This window comes from Haliotis rufescens, unplaced genomic scaffold, assembly GCF_023055435.1.
Source record: "Haliotis rufescens isolate VD_foot unplaced genomic scaffold, xgHalRufe1.0.p SCAF_14, whole genome shotgun sequence".
NCBI classification, from domain to species: domain Eukaryota; kingdom Metazoa; phylum Mollusca; class Gastropoda; order Lepetellida; family Haliotidae; genus Haliotis; species Haliotis rufescens.
Window position 1 is genome coordinate 5,608,799 of NW_025963824.1, and position 20,202 is coordinate 5,629,000.

The 20,202-nt window shown below is 40.4% G+C and overlaps 2 protein-coding genes across 2 annotated transcripts; both read right to left on the minus strand.

The window, feature by feature from the left end:
- Positions 1-1,253: 1,253 nt before the first annotated feature.
- On the minus strand, positions 1,254-2,552 carry LOC124111863. The gene has a single exon (XM_046471734.2). It carries the CDS (start codon positions 2,550-2,552, stop codon positions 1,254-1,256), a length of 1,299 nt encoding a protein of 432 aa, XP_046327690.2.
- Positions 2,553-13,969: 11,417 nt separating this feature from the next.
- Positions 13,970-14,851, minus strand: LOC125379305. The gene has a single exon (XM_048395581.1). The coding sequence runs from the start codon at positions 14,849-14,851 to the stop codon at positions 13,970-13,972; it is 882 nt and encodes a 293-aa protein (XP_048251538.1).
- Between the last annotated feature and the right edge of the window lie 5,351 nt (positions 14,852-20,202).

Below are 20,202 nucleotides of genomic sequence, written 5' to 3' on the forward strand. Positions count from 1 at the left end.
TTTAGTTTCTTTTTTTCTTGTTGTTCCTTATATTTCTGAAAGTTAGGGACATAATTAGATGATGAGGAATGTTGAGCTAATGTTTCACCTAATTTATTAGCAATAGCAGATTTATCTGTTAGAAGAGTGTCACCCTCCTTGAGATGGCGAACAGTGGATTTGGACCCTTTTCCTTTAATTTTCTGAACCATATTCCAAACCTTTGAAATAGGCGTTCGTGAATTAATTTTAGAAACATATGTTTGCCATGACTGTCGTTTATTTTGTTTAAATGTGCGACGAGCCTTGGCATTCGAAATTTTAAATTGATTTAAGTTATGGACAGTTGGATGACGACGAAAATATTTTTCTGCCTTCTTCCTCGCCTTTCTAGCTCGTTTGCAGTCCATGGTAAACCATGGTTTACGGATATGAGGAACCGTAGAGGACTTCGGGATACATTCATCAGCAATTATATTTAATTCCTCAGAAAACACTTCAATAGGATCATCATCATTTAGAAAGAATTCAGTCTGTAATCTTTCAGTGCATAATGTATGAAATAAAGACCAATCGGCCTTTGTAAAATTCCACCTCGATGATGGTGGAGCATCAATTGGATTTATAGTTGAAATTACAGTCGGAAAATGGTCACTTCCGCAAAGGTCATCGTGGACTGACCATTCAAATTCATTAAACAGATTGGCATCTGCAACAGATAAATCCAGAGAGGAGTAGGAGCCAGTCGCAGGATGTAAATATGTGTTAGAGCCATCATTAAAAATACATAAATCATTATTTGAAAGGAAATCCTCGAGGATCTTACCTTTTGTATTGGTGTTATTACTTCCCCAAAGGGGGTTGTGGCCATTGAAATCTCCCATGATAATGCAGGGTTGAGGGAGTTGGTCATAGAGGGCCTGTAAGTCTGATTGACGTAGAGAAGATGATGGTGGAATATAAAGTGAACACAAAGTGAACACAATATGCAGCGTAACACGTACTGCAACTGCCTGAAGAGGGGTATTCAGTGGAACAGCGCTATGAATGGTTTTTCGACGCACCAAAATAGAAGATCCTCCAGTAGCCTTCTCACCAGGAGGAGAGAAGCAATGGTAGGAATCATAATTTCTGAAATCAAATTTGTCTGTAGATTTTAGGTATGTTTCTTGCAAACATAATGCTGATGGATTGTAATCCTGAGTTAAAAGTTGTAAATCATTAAAATTGTTTCTGAGTCCTCTACAGTTCCATTGTACAATATTGGAAGACATTTATCTATTTGGAAGTTTAATTGGGGATCTACCCCGCCCTTTCTTTAAGGGTGACAAGCTATGTGCCCTCTGATGGCTGCTGTCAGACACATCCATGTCTTCGAGAGATCCAAACTTGTTGAATATTTGGATCTTGTTGTCTGATCCTTTTGATACCCTGCCACTCAGATACTTTTTTGATGATTCTGATTTGGGTTTGTTTTTGTTTTTGACCACCTGTTTTACACTTTTTTCTGCTTGCAGTGTTGGAGGCAACTGAGATGGTGATTGGTCGTGAGAAGTTTGTGAACTGGCGGTTTCTAATATGATTGTGGAATCCGCAGATAGAGAAATCACTTCAGGAGCATCCGTTTTGGTCCAGGTGAAGTCCGTTTGACATCCAACAGCTACGCATGAAACAGCTTGTTTAACACGTTGAGGAGCAGGTTGTGAGATTGGTCTGGAAACAGCTACGGAGTAAGAACCGCGAGGAGACTGTTCTTCATCCATAACAATCTTCTTTGCATCTGGAAATGAAATATTTCTTTCGTGTTTCAATTTTACAATTTTTGATTCACGTTTGAAAGTTGGACATTCTTTGGACGAGGAAAAATGGTTTCCGCCACAGCTGACACAGAGAGGATCTTTGTTACAATCGGCACTGTCCACACAGTTGCCAGCACATCTATGACAAACAGGTTGTTTGACACATGTTCTTGAACCATGACCATACTGCTGACACTTGTAGCATCGCAGTGGGTTAGGGATGTACATATCAACATTGATGTTACAATAACCTGCTCTGATTGAGGTTGGGATTTTTGGGAGACCGAAAGTGAAGAGGTATGTATTGGTCTTAATGACCTCACCATTCCTCTTTGATGAAAAACGTTTCACAGATATGACATTTTGGTTGTGTAGTTCTTCCAAAATTTCATCCTCGGTCATATCAGCAAGGAAACGACCTCTATCTCTTACTATACCTTTGCTGCTGTTCAGGCACCTGTGAGGGGACACCACAACAGGAACATTGGCAAGGGACTTAATTGAAAGAAGGCAAATGGCTTGCTTGTGTCGCCTACATTTTATCAACAAGCATCCACTGCGTAGTCGTTTGGCATCCTCAACATCCCCTGCTATACCTTGTACGGCCTTTTCAACGGCAAACGGGTTGAGTTTGAGAGGAGTGCCATCCAAAGTAGAGATTACCAGGAATCTGGGCCAGTTTTCGAATGTTATAGTTGGTGTCCTCAGACTATCATTCTCATTATCGAAACATTCATGCGATTCATGAGATCGTTTTTTTTGTGGGGGTTCCATGGTAGTAGTAATTGTGATTCACTCTCTTGGGTCCCCACCCACCATGGAGTGTCAACAAGGACAATGCCATATGCCTGTGGGCCTCCGACAGGCGACACCAAGGATACCAAGAGAGTATACTCAAGCAGAAACATCATATAAAATGTTCCACCAGATTGGCCCATGAGCCACCGCCTTCTGGGCATTGGGACTCTAGGCAAATATAGAAATGTTTCAGTTATAGTTAACAGTACATTTCAAAAGTCTACACATGTATGAGTAATATATCACTGTACAGTTTATCAAATAACTTGAGAATAAAATTGATCAAGTCAAAAGCATGAAATATAGTTCCTGACATACGGTCCAAAAATGTGCAAATGAAATTAAATGCACAGGGCTCGACATGACCAGCCGATTGATAGGACCGGGCCCATCCTACCACCCGTCTAGGCGAAGTAAGGGTCGAAGTGGTATATTGGGCAAAGGAACGCTATTCCTGGAACCAGTGCCCTCAACCACCAGACTCCCGTCCTCCGCCGACACGGGACGCAACCCACGGCAAACAGGTTGCCCATTTTAGTCGCCTCATACGACCAGCAATGGGAGGCTGTGGAAATATTCTACCCCGGTTCCACACGGGGGAAGAGCTATTAGCGTTACCCAGCACTCACCACGAGGAGGTTGCTCTTCACGAGTGCCATATGGCAGGTAAACAAACATGATTATACACCTCTCTTTATTTCAGCACTGATAATCTGATAGACTGACATTAGCTGTGTAAGTCTTCAGTTAGGCAGCCACACATTACATGATTCACACTCGTAAGGTTTTAGGCTTCTTGGACAGGGGACCATCAATGTAAAAGGAAACAGGCAGCATTTGACTTCCTCCGTCTTGACTTCAGTGTTTGTCCAAGTATTATTAGGGCTCCAAGCCTGAAAGGCTGTAGAGCCCTATTGTAATCGTTGTGTTTATTATTATTATTATTCCGCCGTTTTTTCACCAGACCTACAAAAACAACCAGTAGCCAGAATGGCTTCAAAATCGACAGCAATATCGGCATCAACGTGACGCAGATACCAGCAAAAACCCAAGGCCATAGGCCAAATGGCTAAGGGCAGATAACTCATCAAAGTTTCAACTTCAGCAGCAATAATCTTCGAAACTAATTGTCCAATGACTTCCAGATTTGCCATGCGACAGCGCAATCAGATGCCCATCATTTTGTACTGCAGGACCATGGCAGCTACAACGCACCGTTTGGCAGCCATGTTGGATTTAAAGGTTTTGGCACTTTCTGTCACCTTTTTTCTCAGTACTTGTCTCTCAAAATCTGCTCAGCTCAAACAACCAGCTCAAAAGCTTCCAAACTTTCCATTCTTTGTGTCCAAGTACCATACCAACAACTTCCGAGAAAACATACTTAGGTCAAAAGTCATGCGTTTTCCTGATACCTCATGTCCTGGCGATTCCAGAACACCAAACCGTTTGACTGTCGCTAAACGGACAACGAAACTACAACGTTTTAAAGAGGGAACTCTTTGGCCCTCTGTCATAAACTTGCCATATAGCAGAACTCTAAACACTAATATTTCGGCTAATACTGGGCCGATTTCGCCCAAATTTCGTGTGTATGTAAACTGGGCCTGTTCATAGTCATGCCTTATTGTAGCCACGTCGCATTGAAAGAAAGGAAGAGAAAATGTGAACAGAATTCTTCTATAACAACAAATTTTAACCTATTGTACCTCACCATACCATCCAATAAATGTCAGACTAGTCATGCTTTAGTATTTAAATATGCAGTTCGACATTGAAATCCTTTCACAAAATTCCACGTTTACATACAGCAAACTGATCCGACTGTGAAAATGTCATTTTATGGGGAAAACAGTCAGATTGTACGACACTTCAGTAAATAGACTGAAAGTAGCGTCCTTGCTCTTGACGCTGTATTCGGTAAACCTGTGGTATATGTTTGTGGATTTCATAAACAAGTACGTGGACTTTCTGTGTTATTTTGAGCGAACTGCGGTTGTGTTTATCCGTAATGGACTACATAGATCACTGGTCAGTCTCAGTGAAATAGAGTGTACATTATGCGGGTAAACAACGCAAGCAGAAACGGACTATAGAAATATATTTTAAGAAGCAGTGAAAGAAGCCCCCCCCCCCCCCCCCCCCCCCCAAACCGCTTTAACCTTTCAACCTCCTTCTGGCCAAGTGACCATACCAAAGATGTCAATTATCTACGATTATCTCTCCAGTGGCACGCCCGAGATTTACGGAATTTACCGAATGAACTCATATTTAGGAATCATGAAGTAGATATCCTTTTAAAAGATTGCATATTAACGATTATCTATAAAAAAAAGTTTCAAAACTAATTCTTTTACGATTTTCAATGTATTTTTAAGGGAGAGATAAATATTTTATGTCCCGCCAATTCATATCACATGACCAGACCTCCCCTGCTAGCGAAGAAGACATCACCAAAGTCAGTTAGAAACATTGATACCATGGCGTCGAGTTCTAAGAAGATGAAAAGAGACGACACGACAAATGAGTCAAGAACAGGTTACATGGTGAACGTATCACCCATCAAACTAGGATCTAAGTATGGCACTCCTTACTTTAACCTGAAGTTACAGACGGGGGAACAATCAACAAGAGATGTGGTAATTTACTCTGGCAGTACTGAAAAGAGAAATGAGTTTGATGCAAGAAGTAAAACGAAAGAAGGCATTGAGCTACTTGGAGTCACTGACATTCCCAGTAAGTGTTAACCTTTTAAATAAAATTAAATATTTTCACACTTTTTAACTACTACTATAACATAATAATTGCGACCCGTGAAGATTCCGGTGTAGAACTGGTCTTCAGCAACCCATGCTTCCCGTAAAAGGCGACTAACGGGGTAGGCAGGCTCGCTTACTTGGAAATAAATTTTTGTCCCGCCAATTCATATCACATGATCAGACCTCCCCTGCTAGCGAAGAAGACATCACCAAAGTCAGTAAGAAACATTGATACCATGGCGTCGAGTTCTAAGAAGATGAAAAGAGACGACACGACAAATGAGTCAAGAACAGGTTACGTGGTGAACGTATCACCCATCAAACTAGGATCTAAGTATGGCACTCCTTACTTTAACCTGAAGTTACAGACGGGGGAACATTCAACAAGAAATGTGGTAATTTACTCGGGCAGTACTGAAAAGAGAAATGAGTTTGATGCAAGAAGTAAAACGAAAGAAGGCATTGAGCTACTTGGAGTCACTGACATTCCCAGTAAGTGTTAACCTTTTATTTTATTAAATATTTTCACACTTTTTATCTACTACCATAACATAATAATTTCGACCCGTGAAGATTCCGGTGTAGAACTGGTCTTCAGCAACCCATGCTTCCCGTAAAAGGCGACTAACGGGGTAGGCAGGCTCGCTTACTTGGAAATAAATTTATGTCCCGCCAATTCATATCACATGATCAGACCTCCCCTGCTAGCGAAGAAGACATCACCAAAGTCAGTAAGAAACATTGATACCATGGCGTCGAGTTCTAAGAAGATGAAAAGAGACGACACGACAAATGAGTCAAGAACAGGTTATGTGGTGAACGTATCACCCATCAAACTAGGATCTAAGTATGGCACTCCTTACTTTAACCTGAAGTTACAGACGGGGGAACAATCAACAAGAGATGTGGTAATTTACTCTGGCAGTACTGAAAAGAGAAATGAGTTTGATGCAAGAAGTAAAACGAAAGAAGGCATTGAGCTACTTGGAGTCACTGACATTCCCAGTAAGTGTTAACCTTTTAAATAAAATTAAATATTTTCACACTTTTTAACTACTACCATAACATAATAATTGCGACCCGTGAAGATTCCGGTGTAGAACTGGTCTTCAGCAACCCATGCTTCCCGTAAAAGGCGACTAACGAGGTAGGCAGGATCGCTTACTTGGAAATAAATTTATGTCCCGCCAATTCATACCACGTGATCAGACCTCCCCTGCTAGCGAAGAAGACATCACCAAAGTCAGTTAGAAACATTGATACCATGGCGTCGAGTTCTAAGAAGATGAAAAGAGACGACACGACAAATGAGTCAAGAACAGGTTACGTGGTGAACGTATCACCCATCAAACTAGGATCTAAGTATGGCACTCCTTACTTTAACCTGAAGTTACAGACGGGGGAACATTCAACAAGAGATGTGGTAATTTACTCGGGCAGTACTGAAAAGAGAAATGAGTTTGATGCAAGAAGTAAAACGAAAGAAGGCATTGAGCTACTTGGAGTCACTGACATTCCCAGTAAGTGTTAACCTTTTATTTTATTAAATATTTTCACACTTTTTATCTACTACCATAACATAATAATTTCGACCCGTGAAGATTCCGGTGTAGAACTGGTCTTCAGCAACCCATGCTTCCCGTAAAAGGCGACTAACGGGGTAGGCAGGCTCGCTTACTTGGAGTGAGTGAGTTTAATTAAAGTAACGTCGGCAATATTTCAGCCATAATGTGACTTGAAAGAGTTGGACAAGATTAATAAAAAACTGTCGACGAAGGACAGTAGAATAACTAGCAGTATATCACAGATTGACTTAAAACTAGTTGTAGAACATTAAAACTATTTGAACAGTTGGATACGACACAATATAAAAATGGGGCTATAGATCACCAGCAACAAGGTGAAGGTCACCATACTAGGGACCAAGGGGACTTACTGTACCTCTGCTACCTGCATGGTTCCCCAGCAGGATTTACACCTTTACCCAAGTTACCGGTGATTGTTGCAAGTTTTAGCCAGAGATTAAAATCAACAAATATTCTGCAGTTAAAATAGAGGTAGATATAAATATACATTGAAAGAGGTGGTCTTACATACCCTCTCAGGGGGACGATAATTTTACGCTACGTCAACCCCCGTCAAGGGCATAGCCACGAACAATCTCTGTTAATAATCATACACTACCGATTCATAAAATACATATCAAAATTTGTGAACTAGTTCAATATCTTTTAAAAAGTTAAGGATTAAATATGAATTAACATTGTTAAAAAGGTCCTTAACTGTTTTGACACTGAAATATTGATCCCTTGTGATGGAAAAATCGATACAGTCAAGCAGGACATGCCTGACTGTGATTCTTTCATCACAAGGGATGCAAAACGGAGGATCCTCACCTTTCATTAGATAATCATGAGTATATCTGCTGTGGCCAATACGACATCGTCGCATAACGACCTCATCAAATCTGGACTGACAACCCAAGTAGGTGTAACCAATATTGGGTTGAATGGCATGTAATTTATTGTCTACTTGGGTGTCCCACTTCTGTTGCATTAGATCACGGATGTAAGATCTTATTGCAGGTTTCAAATCACTATATGGTAGCAGAAGTGGTGTCACAGACTTGTTGAGCGCCGCCTTTGCAGCAGCATCGGCCATGGTATTTCCAGTTATGCCCACATGGCTCGGCAACCAACAAAATACGATGTCGCATTGGCCAGTTGAAAGATCATTGTATAGTTCTAAAATATGTAAAATAATCGGATGAGTAGAAGATACCTTAGTTAACGCCTGAAGACAAGAAAGAGAATCCGAAAAAATGATGAACTGTTTACATGAAGACTGTCGTTGAATATATACCAAGGCTGTAAGGATAGCATTGGCCTCAGCAGTGAAAATAGAGCTATTGTCTGGTATTCTAGACGATATAATCTTGGATCCAACGACAGTGGCACTTGCTACTTTGCCACCGTCCTTGGATCCATCAGTAAAAATTGAACGGTGAGTGTCATATTTGCTTCTCAGTTGTAAATATTCCTGTTGATATACTAGTTGATTTGTGTCAGATTTTAGAAAGCGTGTCAGTGAAATGTCTACTTCTGGCCTCACCAACTGCCAGGGAGGAGTAGACAAAAGCCGGGAAGGAGAGATAAGATCCAGATCTAGATTTGCATTAGTAATATGGGATTTGAGCCGGATTCCAAGTGGAGGGATCAGTTTCGGTTTCTTCTGAAATAGATTTTCATACAGGGGATAGAAAACGGAGTCATAAGCAGGATTAGAGGGGTTCGAACGTAATTTAGTAACATATTGAAGAGACAATTTAATACGGCGGTGTTTTAAGGAAGGTTCATCAGCCTCTACATAGAGGCTGTCAACCGGAGAAGTTCGAAAAGCACCAAGACAAAGTCTTAATCCTTGATGGTGGATTGAATCCAGTTTTTTTAAATTACTCTTACAAGCTCCAGCATACACAATGGAGCCATAGTCCAGCTTAGAGCGAATAAGAGATCTGTATAAGTGAAGAAGGGTTTTCTGATCCCCTCCCCACTTTGAGTTTGAGACGACTTTTAGCAAATCTAAGGCCTTCAGGCATTTTGTCTTTAGATATTTAATATGTGGCAAAAAAGTTAGATGATGGTCGAAAATTAATCCTAAAAATTTGGCTTCTTTTACAATCTTGATTGGAGTGCCATCTAAAAAGAGTTCAGGATCTTTATGAGGTTTATATTTCCGACAAAAATGGATACAATTGGTCTTGGTCTGTGAGAACTTAAAGCCATTCTCAAGACACCATTTATGAATTTTATTAAGACACAACTGTAATTGGCGTTCAATAGTATGCATATTTTTACCACGACATGAGATATTAAAATCATCTACAAACAAAGACCCATCAATTGAGTCATTTAATACTTTAGATAAACTATTTATTTTTATGCTAAACAATGTAACAGACAAAATACTGCCTTGTGGAACCCCCTGATCCTGATTATAATGATCAGACAGGGTTGATCCAACACGAACTTGAAATTGTCTGTCCGTTAAAAACTGCGATATAAAATGAGGCAAACGGCCTCTGAAACCAAAGTCGTGTAAATCTTTTAAAATACCATGTTTCCATGTTGTATCATAAGCTTTTTCAAGATCAAAAAAGATTGATACAGCATGCTGGCTATTTACAATGGAATTTTTAATGAATGATTCTAAACGAACCAGATGGTCAATAGTACTTCGATTTTTGCGGAAACCACATTGAATATTGTTAATAAGATTATTGGTTTCTAAAAACCATACTAAACGGTTATTGACCATGCGTTCCATGGTTTTACAAACGCAGCTAGTTAACGAAATAGGTCGATAGTTAGATGGATCAGTATGATCCCGACCAGGTTTCGGTATAGGAGTGAGTGAGTGAGTGAGTTAATATTTAACGTCACATCGGCAATATTTCAGCCATATCGTGACGAGAAGAACATTAATAATACATATATTTATACAATATAAAAAGCTGTCAACGAAGGACAGTACAATAACTAGAATATCACAGAATCTATTTAAAACTAGTTGAGAATATATAAAAGTCATAAATATCAGAGAACACAATATAAAAATGGGCTAGAGATCGCCAGCAACTGAAGATAGATCACCATGCTAGGGTCCATGGGGACTTACAGTACCTTTGCTTCCTGCATGGACCCCGGCAGGATTTATATCATCCCTTCAGTCACTGGCGACAGTTTACCAATTAAGCCAAACTAAAATGACGAATATTCTACGGTTAAAAACCTGGCATGCAGAAAAATACTTTGAATGATATGGGACTTACATACCCTCTTTAGGGGGACAATAATTTTACGCTACTTCAACCCCCCTCGAGGGTACAGCCACTAACAATCTCAGTTATGAATTTTGCACTACCAATCTTTAAAACAATACAACAATTACATCAAAATTTATGTATAAGTTCTATTTCTTTTAAAAAACATAGCATTAAATGAGAGTTAACTTTACTAAAAAGGTCCTTCACTGTTTTTACACTGAAATATTTATCCCTTGTGATGGAAAAATCAATACAGTCAAGCAGGACATGCTTGACTGTGATTCTTTCATCACAAGGGATGCAAAACGGAGGATCTTCACCTTTCAACAAATACTCGTGTGTATATCTGCTATGGCCAATACGACATCGTCGCATAATGACCTCTTCAAATCTGGACTGACAGCCCAAGTAGGTATAACCGATAGTTGGTTTAATTGCATGTAATTTATTGATTCCTACTTGGTTGTCCCACTTCTTCTGCATGAGATTCCTTATGTAACATCTAATAACAGGTTTATAATCACTGTATGGGATAAGAAGTGGTGTCACAGATTTGTTGAGAGCTACTTTTGCAGCAGCATCAGCCATTGTGTTACCAATGATTCCAACATGGCTTGGTAACCAACAAAAAACGATGTGGTATTGGCCAGTAGCAAGATCATTAAACAATTCAATAATTTTGATTAAAATCGGATGCGTACAGGATAGATTTTTAATAGCTTGAAGGCAAGAGAGTGAGTCTGAAAATATAATGAATTGTTTATGTTTTGATTGGTTATTGATATATTGTAATGCTGTGAATATGGCCTTTGCTTCGGCCGTGAAAATGGAACAGTTATCAGGTATTCGGTTTGATATAGTCCTGGATCCAATGACAGTGGCACTGGCAACAGCGTCACCATCCTTGGATCCATCTGTAAATATAGATTTGTAGGTATTGTATGAGGATCGTAGTTGGTTATATTCTTGCAGATACATTAGTTGATTTGTCTCAGATTTTTTAAAATTAGTGAGAGACAGGTCTACTTCAGGCCTTACAAGTTGCCAAGGGGGAGTAGACAAAAGACGGCAGGGAGATATTAAATCTAAGTCAATATTTGCATCTGCAATGTGAGACTTGATCCAAATGCCAAGTGGCGGTACAAGTTTTGGCTTTTTGTGAAACAGTTCCTCATTAAGAGGATGGAAGACGCAGTTATAAGCTGGATTTGATGGGTTTGTACGTAATTTAGTTATATACTGAAGGGATAATTTTAGTCGGCGATGTGCAAGTGAAGGCTCATCGGCCTCCACATACAGACTATCTACAGGAGAGGTTCTAAATGCCCCAAGACAGAGCCGCAGTCCTTGATGATGTACGCTATCTAATTTCTTTAAATTACTTTTAGCAGCTCCACCATATACAATTGAACCATAATCTAGTTTAGATCTAATAAGAGATCTGTACAGGTGAAGTAAGGTTGTCTGATCCCCACCCCACTTAGTATTTGCAACAACTTTTAGTAGATCCAGAGCCTTCAAGCATTTAGTTTTGAGATATTTTATATGAGGTAAAAACGTCAAGTGGCGATCAAAAATAAGACCCAAGAACTTGGTCTCCTTCACAACCTTAATTGGGGCACCGTTTAACAACAGTTCCGGGTCTTTATGCGGTCTATAATTTCTACAAAAATGGATACAATTTGTCTTTGCTTTAGAAAATCTAAAACCATTTTCAAGCGACCACTTTTGGATTTTATTTAGGCAAAGCTGTAGTTGCCTTTCTATTGTGTGCATGTTTTTGCCACGACAAGATATGTTGAAGTCATCTACAAAGAGTGACCCATCAATTGAGTCATTCAATACCTTGGAGAGACTGTTAATTTTGATGCTGAATAATGTGACAGACAAGATACTGCCTTGTGGAACACCCTGATCCTGATTATAATGGTCAGACAGGGTTGAACCCACGCGGACTTGAAAATGTCTGTCAGTTAAAAAACTGGATATAAACTGAGGCAAACGACCTCGCAATCCAAATTCATGAAGATCTTTTAAAATGCCATGCTTCCAAGTTGTATCATAAGCTTTTTCTAAATCGAAAAAGATGGATACAGCATGTTGTTTATTTACAATGGAATTTTTTATGAACGATTCTAAACGCACAAGATGATCAATGGTACTTCTATTTTTCCGGAAACCACATTGTATATCTGTAATGAGATTATTGGTTTCCAAATACCAAACTAATCGATTATTCACCATACGTTCCATAGTTTTGCAAACGCAGCTAGTGAGAGATATCGGACGGTAATTTGATGGATCTGTATGATCCCGTCCTGGTTTTGGTATAGGGACTACAATTGCATCACGCCACGAAGGAGGAAAAATCCCTGATGTCCAAATATCATCAAATATAGTTAAAAGTGTTTGGAGACATGATTGCGGCAAGTGTTTCAAAAGCTGATAATGAATATTGTCTGCTCCAGTTGCAGTATCATGAGCTTGCCCAAGGGCGGTATTGAGCTCATGTAGTGAAAATACTTCATTATAGTCTTCACCATTATCAGAATTAAAATTAACCTTTTTCTTTTCCTGTTGTTGCTGAAATGTCTGAAATTTGGCATCATAGTTGGATGATGAAGAATGCTTGGCTAAAGTTTCACCTAATTTATTTGCGATGTCAGATTTATCTGTTAATATATCATTACCATCTTTGAGATGTTTAATGCTGGATTTAGAACCCTTGCCTTTAATTCTTTGAATCATATTCCACACCTTTGATATAGGTGTGCGTGAATTGATTCTGGATACATAATGTCTCCAAGACTGACGCTTATTTTGTTTAAATGTACGTCTAGCCTTTGCACTATTTATTTTTAAAATATTCAAATTATGGACCGTAGGGTGTCGGCGGAAAAACTTTTCTGCCTTTTTTCTACGCTTTCTAGCCTGTTTGCAATCGTCGCTAAACCATGGTTTGCGAATGTGCGGGTTCACAGAGGACTTAGGAATGGTTTCATCAGCTATGTGTTTCAACTGTTCTGAGAACCTCTGAATAGGGTCTGGAATGTTTCGGAAAGTTTCTGGTTTTAGTGTTTCAAAACAACGAGTTTGAAATAAGGGCCAATTTGCTCTATTAAAATTCCACCTTGTTGAAGGTGGCACATCATTTGGGAGAACAGATTTTAATACTGTGGGAAAATGGTCACTTCCACAGAGGTCATCATGAACTGACCAGTCAAATTCGTTTAGTAAATTAGCATCTGTGAGTGACAGATCCAAAGCTGAATAAGTTCCTGTTGCAGGATGTAAGTACGTGTTTGATCCATCATTAAATATACATAAATTATTGTTCGTTATAAAATCTTCAAGGACCGTGCCCTTAGCGTTGGTATCAACACTTCCCCACAGAGGATTATGTCCATTTAGGTCACCCATGAGGACACAGGGTTGAGGGAGTTGGTCAAATAAAGACTGAAGTTCGGCCTGCTGAAGAGGAGAAGATGGTGGAATATACAAAGAGCAAAGAGTGAAGGCGATGTGAAATGTCAGCCGGACTGCAACGGCTTGAAGATTGGTGGTAAGAGGAATAGCTCTATGAATAATGTCTTGTCGGACTAAGATAGAAGAACCTCCAGTGGCTTTTGCTCCTGGAGGTGAGAATAAATTATACATATTAAATTTCCTGATATCACATTTATCTGTGTTTTTAAGATAGGTTTCTTGCAAACACATAGCTGATGGGTTAAAATCTTGAATTAAAAGTTGTAAATCATTAAAATTATTTCTAAATCCTCTACAATTCCATTGAATTATGTTTGACGATTGAGTCATGGTGGCTCAATCGGTGAACGCTCACGTACACGTGAGGAGGAAGGACTCCTACTACTGCTCTGTGACGATGGGGTGACATCCATGTCCAGAGCATCAAAGGAGTTATGGACGACTATATCTGAAGGTGAGGAGTTCCTAGAGGTCTGTTTTCTGTTAAGTTTTTTTCTTTCTTTTCTGGTCAATGGTTGAATATCTGGTTCAAGAGCCTCAGATTCTTCAGTGACAAGCACTTCAGCATCAGACACCTTATTATCTGGTTCAGAGATAGTCACAGTTTGGGTGGAAGATGTAATTGAAGTACTGATTGAAGTTATACTGACAGGTTGATCTGACTTTACCCAGGACAACTCTGTCTGAATAGAGATTGATGAGGTCTGTGGAGAGGAACGAGCAACAGCTGCAGAAAAGGATTTATTCATTGGTGTTGGAGATTTATTTTCAACAAGTTTCTTTGCCTCATGAAATGAAATGTTATTTTCATGCTTGACCTTTAGAATTTGGGATTGGGTTTGCCACATAGGACATAGCTTCGAAGATGCCAGATGTTTTCCTTTGCAATTTGCACATTTTATTTCTGCATCACAATCGGTGTTCTCATGTCCACCGCCGCAACGCTGACAAATCACAGAATGGTCACAATATTTGGAGCCATGACCAAATTTTTGGCACTTGAAACATCGGAGTGGATTGGGGACATACACCTCCACTCCGATGTTGATATACCCAGCTTTTATTGACTTTGGCAGTGCTGAAAGTGCAAAGGTAAAGAGATATGTGCTTGACGGGATGATGTCACCGTCTCTTGATTTCCTCGTAAAACGTTTGACTGCTGTCACTCCTTGGATTTTGAGTTCTTCCATAATCTCTTGTTCGGACATGTCGGACAGACAATTGGCTCTGTCACGAACAATGCCTCTGCAAGAATTCAAAGTTTTGTGCACAGACACAGCAACCTCAATATTGGCAAATGTAGTTAATGATAACAAATTGAGAGATTGCTGTCTCCGTGAACACTCAACAAGGAGCGAGCCACTACGAAGACGCGTGACATTCTTTACTTCTCCACAAATTCCAGATACAGCTTTGGAAATGGCAAAGGGATTGAGTTTAATTGGCTGTTTATTAGCTGCTTCAATGACCACAAACCGGGCCCATGAATCCAAAACAGGAGATGAATTTCCGGTTTGATCAGTTATATCTAGATCGACATGTCTACGTTTGGAACGGTTTGAACCAGGGTATTGGTTAGCCATGATGAAAGAAAATAATTCAGCACCTCTGCTCCCCACCCACCATGGAGTGCCACAAAGAGCGATGTTTTATTGCACCGGATCTCCAACATGCAAACATCAGGGATACAGAGGTGGTATACTCCAGTAAAAACAACATGAATAGCTATATTTGTCTATCAAATAAAATGCCAGGCTGGTCCGGCCCATGACAAGAAATTGAAGACATACAGAATTCAGAGGTCGAAAGTACCAGATTGGCCCATGAGCCACCGCCTTCTGGCGTAAGACTCTAGGCAATTTATTCAATGCAAAATTGAGAATACACACAAGGTATGCACGGCCAAGACCAAAATATACATTAAAATACATCACAGGTGTGCATATACGATATTACGCACAGGGCCTGGCATGACCAGCCGATTGATAAGACCGGGCCCATCTTACCACCCGTCTAGGCGAAGTAAGGGTCGAAGTAGTGTGTTGGGCAAAGGAACACAGTTCCAGGAACCAGTGCCCTCAACTACCAGACTCCCGTCCTCCGCCGACACAGGGACGCAACCCACGGCAAACGGGCTGCCCACTTTGGTCGCCTCTTACGACCAGCAATGGGGTGCTGTGGAAATATTCTACCCCGGTTCCACACGGGGGAAGAGCGATTAGCGCTACCCAGCACTCACCACGAGGAGGTTGCTCTTCACGAGTGCCTTTCGGTATAGGAATAACAATGGCATTGTGCCAGGAAGGAAGAAAGTGTCCAGTTGTCCAAATATGATCAAAAATATTTAGCAATGTTTCTAGACATGGATTGGGTAAATGTTTAAGGAGCTGATAGTGGATATTATCAGCTCCTGTTGCGGTATCATGAGCTTGCGTTAGGGCAGTATTGAGCTCATGTAGTGAAAATACTTCATTGTAGTCTTCACCATTATCCGAATTAAAGTTAATAGTTTTCTTTTCTTGTTGATTTTTATATTTCTGAAATTTGGGATTACAATTGGCTGATGAAGAGTGTTTGGCTAAAGTTTCACCCAACTTATTTGCGATGTCCACTTTGTCAGTAAGTAGACCATGACCATCTTTAAGATGATGAACGCCAGAATTTGAACCCTTCCCTTTGATTCTTTGTACCATGTTCCACACCTTTGTCATTGGTGTACGGGAATTAATCTTTGATACAAAGTTTCTCCAAGACTGTCGCCGATTTTGTTTGAACGTACGTCGAGCCTTGGCACCATTTATCTTTACATTATTGAAATTGTGAACTGTAGGGTGACGGCGAAAGTATTTTTCAGCCTTCCTCCTATTCTTCCTAGACTGTTTGCAATCATCTGTAAACCATGGTTTACGAATGTGTGGTTTAACAGAGGACTTAGGAATAGTTACATCAGCAATATTATTCAGCGTGTCCGTGAATAACTGAAGAGGATCAGGGACGTTAAGGAAAATGTCAGATGTCAATTTGTCAGTACAAAGTGTCTGAAATAATGGCCAGTTGGCCCTTTTAAAATTCCACCTTGACACAGGTGGCTCATTATTCGGGTTAATAGCAGAAAGTATCGTGGGGAAATGGTCGCTTCCACATAGATCATTGTGGACTGACCACTCAAATTCGTTATATACATTTGGATCTGTGAGTGACAAATCAAGAGCAGAATAAGTTCCAGTAGCGGGATGTAGATATGTGTCTGATCCATCATTATATATGCATAAATTATTATTTGAAATGATTTTCCCTTTGTTGTTGGTATCTGTGCTACCCCACAGAGGGTTATGCCCATTCAGGTCACCCATAATGACACAGGGTCTTGGGAGCTGATCAAACAAATCCTGAAGATCAGACTGCTGAAGAGGAGACGATGGTGAAATGTATAAAGAGCAAAGTGTGAAAGTTATATGTAAAGACAGACGGACAGCAACAGCTTGAAGGTTGCATTTAAGAGGGACGGGGCTATGGATGACATCCTGCCTCACCAAAATGGAAGCGCCACCTGTCGCCTTGTCACCTGGAGGTGAAAACGAATGATACGAATTGTACTGACGAAAATCAAATTTATCTGTATTTTTCAGGTAGGTTTCTTGTAAGCTAAAAGCTGATGGTTTAAAATCTTGTGATAATAACTGTAGATCATTGAAATTGTTGGCACTCGTGAAGAGCAACCTCCTCGTGGTGAGTGCTGGGTAACGCTAATCGCTCTTCCCCCGTGTGGAACCGGGGCAGAATATTTCCACAGCCTCCCATTGCTGGTCGTATGAGGCGACTAAAATGGGCAACCTGTTTGCCGTGGGTTGCGTCCCTGTGTCGGCGGAGGACGGGAGTCTGGTAGTTGAGGGCACTGGTTCCTGGAACTGTGTTCCTTTGCCCAACACACTACTTCGACCCTTACTTCGCCTAGACGGGTGGTAAGATGGGCCCGGTCTTATCAATCGGCTGGTCATGCCAGGCCCTGTGCGTAATATTGTATATGCACTCCTGTGTTGTATTATAATGTATATTTTGGACTTGGCCAAGCATACTTTGTATGAATTACCAATTTTTGATGGAATAAATTGCCTAGAGTCTTACGCCAGAAGGCGGTGGCTCATGGGCCAATCTGGTACTTTCGACCTCTGAGTTCTGTATGTCTTCAATTTCTTGCCATGGGCCGAACCAGCCTGACATTTTATTTGATAGACAAATACAGCTATTCATGTTGTTCTTACTGGAGTATAACACCTCTGTATCCCTGATGTTTGCATGTTGGAGATCCGGTGCAGGAAAACATCGCTCTTTGTAGCACTCCATGGTGGGTGGGGAGCAGGGGTGCTGAATAAATTACTTTCATCATGGCTCACAATCAATCTGGTTCGAACCGTTATGACAAGAAAAGACGTCTAGAAGCTGAGATTTTCTCGGCTGATGAAGATGTTTCTCCTTCACCAAAATCAAATTCTTGGGCTCGGTTTCTTGTAGTCGAAGCACTAAATGAACAACCATTAAAAATAAACCCTTTTGCCATATGTAAAGCCATTGAAGGTATTTGTGGTGAGGTAAAGAATGTTTCACGTCTCAGGAGCGGCTCTCTTTTGGTAGAGTGTGCACGGAGACAGCAGGCTATTAATCTTTTGCAATGTACAATCTTTGCTAACACGCAAGTTGTTGTCTCTGAACACCGAACTTTAAATTCGAGTCGGGGGATCATCCGCGACAGAGCACGTTGTCTGGCGGAAATGTCAGAAGAAGACATTCTTGAGGAACTAAAAGGACAAAGCGTCACGTCGGTGAAGCGTTTCACTAGAAAGGATGGGGAGAACATTGTTCCAACAAATACATATTTGTTCACATTTTCACTTTCAACCATTCCCCAGTCTATAAAGGCAGGCTATTTTAACATCGGAGTGGAGGTGTATGTCCCCAATCCACTCCGGTGTTACAAATGTCAAAAATTTGGACACGGCTCAAAATCATGCACTCGTCCTACTGTTTGTCACCGTTGTGGTAGCAATCATGACGGTTTCGATTGTACAGCAGACCTCAAATGTATAAATTGTACGGGTCAACATGTAGCGTCATCCAAATCCTGTCCTTTTTGGAAACGTGAAAAAGATATTTTGACTATCAAATGTCAAAACAATGTTTCTTACCTTGATGCTAAAAAACTCTTTGATAGCCGGACACCTTCACCAAAACATTCGTATGCTGCTGCTGCTGCTGTTACGGTCTCTCGCCATTCAACCAGTAGATCTATAGAATGTCAGACTGACTTGACTTGGACAATTTCTGAGCATCCGGTTCCTCTGACTACAACATCCGAGAGTCAGACAAATCATTCCGTCAGTCCAGGTGCTATATCTTCAACATCTCCGCCAACTCCGAAAATACCATCTTCTGAAATGTCAGCTCCAAACAAACCTTCAACGGAAATGGCAAAAAAACAAAAGAAAAAACAAAGTAAAAAAATTACATCAAAGATCCCAACTGTCACTGAAACATCTGTAGATGTTCATAACTTTTTCGAGCCTCTTGAGATGGATGTTACCCCATCTTCACACCACAACAATAGTGGTGACTCATCTTCACATTCACGTGAGCGTTCTCCTATAGAACCACCATGAATCATTCTAGTCTAATTCAATGGAATTGCAGAGGGCTTAGGCACAACTTTAATGAACTACAGTTATTAACAACAGATTATATTCCATCAGCAATTTGTTTACAAGAGACGTACTTAAAAAATACAGATAACTTTGAATTAAGGCAGTATAGTTCGTATCATTCTTTTTCTCCTCCAGGAGATAAAGCTACTGGAGGAGCTTCTATTTTGGTGCGGAGGGGCGTTGTTCACAGTCCTGTTCCGCTTGATACGAATATGCAAGCTGTTGCAGTTAGACTTACACTGCATATTGCCTTCACACTTTGCTCCTTATACATTCCTCCATCTTCAAATCTTCAGCGTAATGATCTACAAAAACTGTACGACCAGCTCCCAAAGCCCTGTGTCATCATGGGTGATCTAAATGGTCATAATCCTTTATGGGGAGGTTCTATCATTAATCAAAAGGGTAAAGTCATCGAGGATTTTGTTTCTGATAATGACCTCTGCATTTTTAATGATGACTCCAACACTTACTTGCACCCTGCTACTGGTACGTATTCATCATTAGATCTGTCTTTGACGGATTCAGTTTTGTTGAATGAATTCTCATGGTCTGTCCATGATGACCTATGTGGGAGTGACCATTTCCCCACGGTGCTTAAACCAATTAATCCCGCTGATGATCCACCTTCACCTCGATGGAATTTTGTGAAGGCTGATTGGCTTTTATTTCAATCTTTATGCAAAGATAAATTACTACCTACGTCTTTTCAAAATGTTACTGACCCGATTCAGTTGTTCTCAGATCTACTGAATGAAATTGCTGATGAATCAATACCTAAGTCCTCTATCAACCCACGTGTTCGTAAACCGTGGTTTGATGACACTTGCAAACAAGCTAGGAAATGTTGTAAGAAGGCGGAG

Bases quoted from the DNA above. Each gene is read 5' to 3' on its own strand.
- LOC125379305 (XM_048395581.1), bottom strand. From the start codon at position 14,851: ATGTCCGAACAAGAGATTATGGAAGAACTCAAAATCCAAGGAGTGACA.
- LOC124111863 (XM_046471734.2), bottom strand. From the start codon at position 2,552: ATGGAACCCCCACAAAAAAAACGATCTCATGAATCGCATGAATGTTTC.